This window comes from Pieris napi, chromosome 18 (assembly GCF_905475465.1).
Source record: "Pieris napi chromosome 18, ilPieNapi1.2, whole genome shotgun sequence".
NCBI lineage: Eukaryota > Metazoa > Arthropoda > Insecta > Lepidoptera > Pieridae > Pieris > Pieris napi.
This window is the reverse complement of record NC_062251.1, coordinates 7,335,016-7,347,468: the sequence shown is the minus strand read 5'-3', so window position 1 is coordinate 7,347,468 and position 12,453 is coordinate 7,335,016. Positions and strand designations below refer to the sequence as shown.

The 12,453-nt window shown below is 36.2% G+C and overlaps 1 protein-coding gene across 1 annotated transcript; it reads left to right on the top strand.

The window, feature by feature from the left end:
• Window positions 1-299: 299 nt before the first annotated feature.
• On the top strand, window positions 300-2,666 carry LOC125058878. The gene is made up of 2 exons (XM_047663021.1): window positions 300-318; window positions 1,699-2,666. Exons 1-2 carry the CDS (start codon window positions 300-302, stop codon window positions 2,415-2,417), a joined length of 738 nt encoding a protein of 245 aa, XP_047518977.1. The 3' UTR covers window positions 2,418-2,666.
• Window positions 2,667-12,453: the final 9,787 nt, after the last annotated feature.

The following is a 12,453-nucleotide window of genomic DNA, read 5'->3' as shown; positions in this document are numbered from 1 at the left end:
TTTCGCGTGCTTTACAGCGTGCGTGGTCACGGTGACTGAAGACAAAAGGTGTGGGATGTCAAAAAGTATCACAGCTCTAGAGAAAGTTGCATTATCTGTATTTATTTCCCCGGAGTTGGTATCGACTAATCCAACGAGTGTGATCTATTTTCGCGGATTGTTTTTCTTGAGATTTTAATTTGGATATTATTGGATCCCAGGTGTTTGACAATTTTAGGCCGTCTTCTCTATTGAAATTAGGGTGTTTTTTTATTTCAGTGGCTTCGCGTACCAATCTTTGAAGAACTAATTTTGTCCTTATGCATAAACTGACCGAATGTAATAGCACGTAAAGAAGCTCTGGAAGATGGGTCGTCTACTTCCCGGGAGACTTGGACAATGAACGGACTTTTATCATTGGTTAGGTCGCAAGGTCTAGTTTGTATCGTGCCGGCGGATCGTTTAGAGAAACACGTCTTTACTTCACAAATGTATATTGGCAACTAAATTTCATCGTTAAAATAATTGAGACTACATATTTTTAGATTTAAATTGCAAAATAGAATCACCATAAGCCGCCCACCAAAGGACTACTGAAGTCCTTTCAAAATAAGTAAAATTAACAAAACTTATAGGTGCATGCTTAAACTTACATGCTTTGAGGCCAAATATGGAATTAAAGTGTTCAAACTCATACTGAGAAAGGCTACACATGGAACCTAATTGTATATTGCGGTAAATCGAGGGAACATAAAGTCTCAGAAAAGGTAGTACTATCTTTGGCAGAGGGTCTTTTCAATGAGGGCAGGACCATGTACACAGATAACTATTACACACATGTTCCACTTGCACTGCGAATGCGTAAAAGAAAGACACATTTAGTAAGGACATTGAGAAGTAATAGAAAATACTAACCAGCATCTGATTCAAGTCAGCCTGCTTCAACGCCAGAGAAGCAAAAAAACGTGCGTCCATCTGCACGTAAAAGGAATTTACCAAATACGCCCGAACCCCCTTCGATGTCCGGACAATCGAGGCGCGTCAAATTCAAATCTTTGAGTTAGCATTCCAAATGCACATTCTACGACTTTTCTTGCCCTGCTTAAACGCAGATTAAATACTTTTTTTGATAATTCTGTTCTTGCTTGTTCTCTTGGATACGGCCGCAATATATTATTGCTCAAAGGAAATGCCTCGTCTCCTATAAAAACATGTGGTAAGCTTTCAGTGGTACTAGGTAGAGGTTTATTTGGGGGCAGCTTTAACTTATTGGTGTTGAGTTTTTTCCAAAATTTTGAATTCTGTAAAATTCCGCCGTCGCTATTTTTACCATATGATCCGACATCAACAATTAAAAAACTGTATTTCGCGTCGACCACAGCTAGTAACACTGTACTGAAAAAGTTTTTATAATTATAGTATAAGCTTCCACTATTATCTGGTGCCTGTATATTGACATGCTTTCCGTCTATAGCGCCCAAACAGTTAGGAAAATTCCAAATATTAAAGAAATCACGTGAAACCTTTTCCCACATTTCTTCATCTGGCATCTGCATAACTATGGGCATCAAAACATCACAAATTACTCTGATTGTCTCATGAATAATTGAATGAACTGTAGAAATTCCCATTCGAAAATTAAATGACAAGTTTTTGAAACTGCAACCAGTGATGAGGAATCTGTAAAAATAAAACAAACACACAAAATAGAAATATAAGACTGCCGTACCAAAACGAACTATAAAATAAAAAAGAGTTATGTTATTAATTTTTCATTTCTGTTCTTTCCAGTGACGCAGTGCCAGGATCGTTGGAAGAAACTGCGAGATAACTTCAGAAAAGCCTATTATAACCGAAAAGGCAAGAGTGGCGATGGTGCAACTACGTCCAAATTGATAAAATTTGAAAAAGAACTTTCTTTTATAATACCATTTTTTCGCAATCGAAACCAAATATCTAATGTAACATTATCATCGGATGATTCAGAGCCTGGCACACCAATACCACCACCATCGACATCATCTAAACGTTCTGACCATTCTGAAGTTGAATCGCTTGCAAGTACTTCTGGCTCGAAAAAGAGACCACGCTTAAGCAAAGATGTTGCTACGGTTTTCGAAGAGTATCTTGAAGAAAAAAGAAATACTACACCCCGTGACAAGGCATTACGTAATTTTTTTTTGTCTATGTCAGATACAGTGGAAACATTCCCAAAAGAAGTCCAAGCACGAATTAAAAGGCGCGTGTTTAACATTGTTAATGAAGCTGAATTAAGTCTGTATGAAAATAGTACAGATTTGAATTATTCTTTGTCTATAAATTCACCGCCATCGACTAATCAATCTACTTACCTAGTGTCAAACGAAACCTATATTCCTCAAAACTATCCAGATCAGACTACTTACGGGTACAATACCAGCACACAAAATACAAAATAATAAACAATCAAAAACAATAATAATTATAATAATAATAATTAAACACACACAAATCTGTACTATTTAATTACATTTCATTAACGTAAATAATGCTTAATAAATGGAGGGCTGTGATTTTGTGATCTATTTAGATGTTTGTGTTATTTAACATGATTAGTATAAGTAATTTACATTTCATTAACGTAAACAATGCTTAATAAATGGAGGGCTGTGATTTTGTGATCTAAATAACATGATTAGTATAAATAATTGTTTTTTATTTACCTTAAAGTTACCGTTAACCTTTCTTCGGCTGTAATGGTGCAACGATAATTTGTAGTCTTTTTTGTTATATGTACTCTTAACAAATCTGTCAATTTCAAAAATTGCCAATATTCCATACGATAATACTCATAAAATTTTAGGCTATCTCTCTTCAATTCCTCGAAAATGGTGTGAAACTCCCCATGGATTAGTCTGTTTTTCCAAATATGTTTTACCCATATTTGTTTCCGCTTGCGCTTACGTTTCCTATGTTCTATTTCAAGTAATCTTGCTAACAAATATATTTCTTCGTCGGAGCTATCTAAATCCATGTTTCGAAAAGCACACGTTAACACACCGAAAACAAAACTTAGACTGCGCGGAATACTGGCACTGCCTTTGTAGTGTATCCACCCGACTCCGAGCGCATCCGACCGGCTCCGAGCACATCCAACCGCACCCGCTTTCAGATCTCTTCCAGCCGGTCGATGTGAAATAGTTGGCGGCTCCGCTCCGGCCAATTCCAAGCGTATACGACCCGGTCTGTGTGAAAAGAAAAAAGCAGGCCGATGCTCTCCGAGCCGGTCTGTGTGAACGGACCCTTAATATTATAAATACAAGCCGTCGGAAATATCTGCGAACCTCGCTGGAATGCGCTTCCCCTGGCGCTTCCCCGCACCCCGCCCCGTTTTCGCCTATCCAGTACCGTTGCCAACGCAATCGCCGACGCACGTGTATTATTCTTGCTTTCGTAATCGCATTTTAGTGTTTATTGTTTCTCTGTTTGGTGAAATATTACATAAACTACCTATTTAGTGCTGTATGTAAGATGGGTAGGACTATACATAGTGCAGAGCGGAATTTAGTGCTCAAAGTAATCCAATTCTTTGAAAATGAAAAAAAACACGGCTCTTTCACTGTGCCGGTTGAACAAGCAACAAAAAGGGCTTGTGCTGCAACTGGTTTATCTAAAACGACAATAATGACAATAAAACGTGAAGCAAAAAAAATACAAACAGAAACAGCGCGAGCAGCGAATGTTCAGGAAGACATGACGTCCTTCGAAGATGGTGAGCATCCACAACCTAGTACTTCAGCTTCAGTTGCCACGGACACTATCAAGCTCTCGACACCAGGGAAAAAGCGTAAAAAATACAAAAAGAAAATAGATCTAGATAATTTTGATTTATGCGCGATACGCTCTTTGGTTGAAAGTTTTTATACCACAAGAAAAGAAATACCTACTTTAAAAAAGATTCTTACAATAGCAAAACGGGAGCTCAACTTTCCCGGCCAAAAAGACGCCCTAAGAAACATACTAATAAATGATTTGGGGTACAGCTTTAAAAAATGTAAACGAAAACGCGATTTTTTGGTGCAAAGACCTGAAATAGCAGCCTGGAGAGCAAAATATTCAAGGCGACTGAAAGAAAATGACGAACGTGGTGCCGAAAAAAAACCAGTTACATTTATCGACGAAACCTGGATACATTCACACTATACTGTCTCAAAATGTTGGCAAAATAGTAGTGATTCCAGTGTCCGAATAAATCACTCTCCTGGTCAGCGCTGGATTGTGGTACACGCAGGTAATGAGAACGGTTTCATACAAGGAGCCGAGCTCCTATATAAGTGTAAATCAACAACCGGTGATTACCATGACGAAATGGATGCGTCCAATTTTACCAAATGGATTAAAGAGAAATTGATACCGAACCTTCCACCCAACGGAATAATTGTCATGGACAACGCGCCCTATCACAGTAAGCAGGCAAATAAGCCGCCAAATTTCAGTGCACGTAAAAACGAAATGCAAACATGGCTGCAAGAACACCGATCCAAAGTATAACCCCGGAAGATTGGAAAAAAGAATGCAACCATGTTGATCGCTTAAGAGATAAGTTTTGGCATAATGACAGATTATATGAACATGAAGAACGCGAATTAATAATTTCATTAGGAGGAGAAGACAGTGACAGCGAAACCGAAGACAACATTTTGAGTGATAATATAGAAGATGACGAAAACGACAGCGCTACCATGTCTGGTGTCGAGGCTTTTCTAGAATAGTTTCGCCACTTTCTCTTCCTCGCTACTTTTTCTTTGTATTATTTGTAAATTTGTAAATAATTTGAATTTTAAATAATGTAAATAATAAGTATTTGTAAATTTCAAGTAGGTACGAGTATCAATAAAAATAAGTACACAAATAAAATATTTTTTATTTTTACATCTTCAATTTTTTTGCTATCTCTCCAGTTTGTATGACGTCATTAAGCCAGGTTCGCAGATATTTCCGACGACTTGTACACAACATACGATGCCGCAACCGCAGGCACAGTCGGCGCCGCTCTCACAAAGAGACGAAAATGGAAGAACTGTGTTGAACACGTAATAAAAGAGGAACAAAAATTAAACAGGCTTGACGACAGTATAGATAAACTGTGTTCCACTTGCACTGCGAATGCGTAAAAGAAAGACACATTTAGTAGGGACATTGAGAAGTAATAGAAAATACTTACCTAACGAAGTTACTAACACCAAACTGCAAGCATTTTACCTCAGAAAACCGTAAGTGCAACTTTCAAAAATCATGTCTTCATCCGCCACTACCGCCTTGGCCAAGCTCAACACTCGGCAAAAAAACATGGGTCAAATTGGGTGACCTAGAGCTGAACAAGCCATACAAAAGAGTTGAGGTGAAAAGGCTCCCCTTAAAGTTTCATGCATCCAGGATGCAAACCATAGTGCACCTGGAAAATGTGTTCACTCTTACACTACCTAACCGCTTCCATGACCTAAGTGAAGATATGTTTTAATACATTCACAGACACACACACACACACACATTGAAAATGCAATAAATAAATCACCATGTATTTTTTAATTGCAGTGTGTGTGATTGAGATGAACAATAACCTAGTGAACTTATACGACATAATGCTAAATGAGAGCAAGCAAGAGTGGATTCAGTATATATCGACCAACAGACTATTGAACTTGTGGACACATGATGTACCACTAATAAAACTACATGGAGATGTAAACTTAATACTCACGCAATTATACCAAGCTAGCAACTTTGGTGATATAGAAGTGTACGCGGTGATCCAGCTTTGGGATCTTATTGCAGCGCAACAGGAAGACAATTTAGGTAATATAAATGTGGATGTGATCGAATGGATTCAGCATTTGAATGAAACCCCAAGCGAGTGTTTCACACAAAACTTCACGGAACGAATAAGTAACCTACTGATAAACACATTATTGAAGTAATGTTCTACACTTATCTCCGCAATAAATCCAATTGACTTATCACTTCCAAAAATAACAAACAGTCTTCTCAATGATTTAAGCAGCATAATAAAAATAGAAAAAATCGAAGATTTCAACATTGGTAACAGTGATTTAGAAATGAGTGTTGCTGATTTGTGTACAACACATTATGAAAATGATGATAATGAAACTAATTTAGATGAATCGAAACAGAATAAAGAAAATATGCTGGACATAAACAAAAAATCGCCACCGATGTTGAAGAATTTTTCATCCACTCTTAACAATAGCAGCAGTACTCGTGATAAATTAATTAACTTGTTGACTCCAATTTCTGATAATAATAAGAGTGAATATAATTCAACTTCTATAACTCAAGACGATAATAAATACAGTTATTTAAATTTACAAGATGAATGGGGTGGTCTTTTAAAGAATAAAAAAAACTAGTCATTATGCCAAGAAAGACCCGGATATTGAAAATAAACACAAGAGACCAAAATCCAAAAATAAAATAGGATTATTAATTAATGGTAATTGTTTGAAGCCGTTACAAATGAAAGAAGGAGTAGTGAAACTGAGTAATAAGTGTCCTATTGATTCAGCTCTACACTGTGTACTTATCGCTTACGTCGATCGATTTACCTATCATAACTACATAGATGAAAACAACTCAGACGTATTTGAAATTATAAAATTAATTTCGAGCAAAGGTATAAATGCAAGTGTCTATCGAAAAAGAGCAAATATCATTCTTCGATTTAAGCAAATCAAAGTTGGTATAGTAGACTGCAATTTAAACTTAAGCAACACAATTACCCAAATGTTTACAGGAGTGCCTTCGTTAACTGTCAATTCAACCTGTTTGAAATGCAAAAAATTAAGCTCATTGATTCTACCTGTGATAGATACACATCTTGAACCATTAATTAATAATGGAATACAAGAACTACAGCAATCCGTACTCAAATACCTAGAATCACATGTACGGCGATGCCATACTTGTAACACTACAAATGATCTTAACTTTCAACCTGGGAATCATCTATGGATTGATATTGAAGTTCTATTCACGAGTTTGTGCAATAATAATACCGTTAAAAAGGTTTCAAATACTGACTTTTCGTTATTACAAATACCCGTTGAATTGGAGGTATTAAATAATACATATATTTTGATTGGCGCCAAAGAACATATTTTTTTCGAAGCCACTGGTCATTACCGACCGTACTTACGTAGAGCAAACAACAAATGGGAACTTCATGATGGAATCTCCAGCAACTCCAAAAAAAAGTAGTACCTAAAAAAGATTAATTAAAAAAAAGAAAAATACATATTTTATTTTATGTAATAAAATAATTCATAATATTATATTTAACTGTAAGAGTTATATAACACAGAACTATTGTTTGTTAATTTTTTATAATTATCACTAATAATAAATTGTCTTTTCTTATCAAGTCGTTATATTTCACTTATGTATTATTCTAATTAATCATAAAACTGAAATACTTACTATAAAATAAAATGGAACGATTTTCAGAATAGATTTATAGTAATTGACAACTGATAACTTTAGCTGAGCAAGCAAGACATTTGTTTCGGGTAATCTATTACACTAACAGGACAAATTTTTTTAAATAATTGTAATACTAAGTACTGGCAATGTGAGTAATTGCCTTAATGCATATATCGTTAATGCGGGATTTTTTTTGCGGAAGTAGTACAATTAAATTGCGTGAATAGAATTTATTTATTTGACTAAAAAAGTTTTAGCATAGCGACCAATATAATAATTTCACTTGATTTCGTATATTTTTGTTAGTTTTTTTTTTTTTTTTCATAACTCTGTTATTTTAGAATTTATCCCGTAGTCCTTAAATAAAGTGGAGTAAAAAAAATTTTTTTTGGTCACTACAATAAACTACAATCAATTTAGCACCTGTTTCGAAGTTTTTTATCGAATTATTTGTAATATTTCCTGCTTTGCGCGGTATTAATTATTTTTTCGGCGCAATTAATGATACTACAAAAAAATAAAGTATACTACATTTATGAGCATCGTTTATAGTTTTTGAGTCGGTGTCTTTTTTTTGCATAGTTCCGTTATTTTAGCATTTATTCCGTAGTTTTTAATAAAGTGGGGTAAAAAAAATTTTTTTTTGTCACTACAATAAACTACAAACAATTTAGCACCCGTTTCAAAGTTTTTTATTGAATTATTTGTAATATTTCCTGCTTTGCGCGGTATTAATTATTTTTTCGGCGCAATTAATGATACTACAAAAAAATAAAGTTTACTACATTTACTAGCATCGTTTGTAGATAAAAGTAAATTTAGAAAAATCAAGTTTTTTCTAAAGCGGGTTCCGGCTTGTTGGAGCTCTGCTTCCCTGCTCACTGACTCGGAACTTAACTCGTCCAATCATTATAAAAACAGAATCTGTAGCTCGATTGACATATCAGGCAAGTGATGCAGCACCATATGTTGTTCATATACAAACAACTCAGCAAAGTCCTAATGATAATGTTACAGTTCAACCTTTTTCTTTTGGTCTTTTTTTAAAAAGGAATTCTATCCACAACATTGTTAAGGTAAAAATTTAGAAATACGTCGTCATTAATGAGGATTGCAAGTGGGGGAGAGGGGTAGGGTTATCACCCCCTACCACTTCCACGCGCCGGAAAGAGTTATTAAAAAAAATTAAATAAAGACCGTGAAAAAACCATTTGTGAGGAGGCATACAATGCAAAAATAAGAAATGCATTTCTGGGACCACCAGCACCGTGCTACTCAAGCAAACTATCGGACCTTCTAATCCTTACGGCATTATAAATGACTAGGATTATATAAAGGACACAAGGGAGTCCATACTTGATTTACTTTTAACATGCATATTTTCTAACAATAACATTTTGCAGAAAGAAGAAATGACGAGAGTAAGAAAGAGATACTTCGCACACCCAGAAAATTTATTGCTTGCAACGTTAACAGATCCCCTGCGGCACATTCATAAATTAGCTGTACGTAAAAAACCACTTCAAAACTTTTTTTTCTTCATACTACACATGTAAGTGTCTATATCATATCAGAGAGTCCACTGTGAGAATTTCTCTCCTTTCCTACAGTGTAAGAACACACTACAAAGACACCAAAAACCGCTGCCCAGCCACCGTCCCCACTTGCGCTATGTGCGCAAAAACGCGTAAAACGGTTGAATGCAGGCGGCTTCAGAGAAGCAGAATTTATCTCTCGTCTCGGACCGGTGGATTGGCCACCAGACCGACCGAAATCTTCGAGCGACTCATTCAAAATTGATGTTTACGGAATCTTTAAAAAAATAAATGTTGTGAATGGTTCTACACAAAAATAAGAAAATCCTGCAATTCATGCCGAACACCTCCGTCGCGAAAGGGCTCGTGATAACAAACGGAGAGAACGAATGAAAAGAAAAATGGAGACTGATGTAGATATGACAATGTTCGCTAAAATAAGAGAATAATTCCACTAGTCATTTGCAAGACCCTTCTGTTTGGCTTTTACGTAACAACGCATGCGTCTTGTGACCAAAACAAGCTGCCGTCATAATTTGACTTGTAACTTTTATATTTTTTCAGTGTTTATTTGAAGTTTGTTTATTGTTTTTAGATTTGTTTTAAGTTATTCAATTTGTTAATGCAGTCCGTGACCCAATCTTGTGATGGCACGTCGAACGCGACCCATACATGTACACAGTGCAACAAGTCATTCAAATCTTTTGAAAGGCCTCAACATACACACCAGAAAAAAAAGGAAATGTATTAGCCAAAACAGTTCACCTTTAGACATCCATCCTATTATTCCAAGTGCGCCTACTTATGTAGCCAACGATCCAATTCCTTTCCACACATATATTAGCCGTATGAAAAATAGTATACCCATAGTTAAAAGAATCCCTCGAGAAGCTCGAATAACCGTTGCTACGTATTTGTCAAAATTAATCCAGAAATGTTACATAAGCAATTGTACTCAAGACTGGCAGAACCTATTTTTATTTTCAGTGCATAGCGCTTTTACAATTGAAACTATTTGATGTAACCTTATGGCGTTTGACATAAAATTGACAGAATGCGTGCTGAAAATATCGTCAAAGAGGATGTTCAGAGTTATTATATTGATAAAATACATATAAAATAATTAGGAAGCATTAGAGCGCACGTTGCAAGATTTCCGAAACAACCAAAACCGGTTTGGTGTTGCAATGATTTTTTGATTATCAGTTGATTTTTGCCAAACACTACAAATATACCACAATCAATGCCAGCCGACGAACTGAACGCATGTTTAGTCATTCATTTTATGGAAACGCTAAAATTAAATATAAACTTGCGAGACGAATTGCAGAACGAGCTATCTAGAGAAGCTTTTTCCAAACAATTGCTCGATATTGGTATATCCTATCAATTTTTGTCACTTTACTGAAACAAAGACACAACTCATCGAGGTTTTCGCACTTGATGTCAACGAAATGAATTTCCAGATTCAAAATAAGATTTATTCCGTTACTAACCAAAATGATTTTGTCAACTATCCAAAACGGAGTCCTCAATTAGCTGGAATTGCCCGGATTACCACCTTATAATCTGCAACTAAAGATCGGATCGGTAATCGTTATGTTGCAGAGTATAAACCAGCCACGTTGTAATGGCACCCGCCTTACGGTGAAGAAATTAATGAGCAACGTCATCGAAGCCACAACTTTGAAAGGGAAGTATAAAGGCAAAGACATTTTGATTACACGGATTCTTTTTGTCAAAACGACAAGCCATTCGACTTTAGAGCTAGTTCAGACATGGCGGAATCCGTGCGGATGCAAATCGCGCGGTTAGACCGCGCGGATCTTATTTACATTAGCGCCTATAAATTCGTTCATACCTGTCCGCGCGGATTGACAAACCGCGCGGCTACCGCCACTCAACCGCTAGAAAATGAATTCGCGCGGTTGCCGCTCGGATCTATTTACTTGACGTACCTAGAGCGCGTTCAGTTGCTCTGCGGAAGCCGCGCGTATCGGACGGTGACAATGGATCGCTTCGACACCGAGCTATTCATCGATGAGGTGGAAAAGAGACCTGCTTTGTGGGACATCCAATGTGCAGAATATTCCAATAAAATTATTAGAAACGGAGCTTGGCAGGAGCTGGTGTATATTTTTGGAGAAAATGAGGATTCTTTGGAAAAAAAGGTTCTTTTTGGTCAGTATGTATTTAATTTTACATTTATCAGGGTAGTTTACATATTTTGTAATTGACAGTCCACCCCAAATAACTAAACTATATAAAAATGTTGTTATTGTGATTGGAGGTAAGTATCGGGCGCGGGAAAAATCTCACGATTCTCACGCACGCAAACACCACGCCTCGCTACTCGCCTCTAGTACTCGCCTCCAGTGAGGTCAACTTCGTTCTATCCGGGTGTCCCTTGACACCTCTCAAGTTTTTATATTTTTGTGTCTTGCCATTCTACACGACCCTCATTTACAAAGTAATTAGCATATTTGTCTCTAATATTTAATGATGACGGTGTACCCCTTCCTGCATGTAATGTATTAAGATTACTCATTGGCCCAGTATATAAAGTATCTTCAAACTGTATACCATCTCTAGTTCTAACAAAATTGTGTAGCACACAACAGGCCTTTATTATGTCTTCGGCAAAGTCTATATTAACGTTTATAGGCCTATGAAAAATGCGCCACTTGTTTGCCAGAATTCCAAAAGTGCATTCAATATAACGTCGAGCTCTTGATAACCTGTAATTAAATATATTTTTTTCGTATGATAGCCCTCTACCTGCATAGGGTCGCATTACAGTTTCGGATAAACCAAACGCTTCATCGCCAACTATGACGTATGGCAATGGCGTAGGATCTGTGTTAGATATTGGTTTAGGTTTTGGTATGTGTAATGACTTTTCTATTAATCTTTTATAAAATACCGAATTTTTAAAAATTGCAGAATCACTACTTTTTCCATATGATCCAATATCTATGAAAGAAAAACAATAGTTACTATCACAAAGTGCCAACAGCACTATGGAAAAAAAAGTTTTGTAATTATAATACAAAGATCCAGAATCATTGGGTTTTGTAATCCTTATATGCTTGCCATCTATGGCGCCAATGCAATTGGGGAAATTTGCATATTTTTCAAAATCTGTAGCTATTTTCTTCCATATATCTTCGCTGGGTTCAGGCATGACATTTTTTGCGACTTTTTCCCACAGAGCTTCACACTGGTCGTGATGTGACGTAAAACATGTCCGTTAATTGTATCTACACAACATTACCATTTTATTACAGTTGGAACTAAACCTATTAGCTAAAGCGAGAAAGTTTAATTAGTAATTACATATTGACCCAATAAAACATGTACTGAATTAATGTTGAAATTCCAACCTGATATTTTGTAAAAGGGTCGTTTTGTTGACTGTGATGATTGGCCAGGTTGTCAAAATCACTACAAATCTACTCCATGC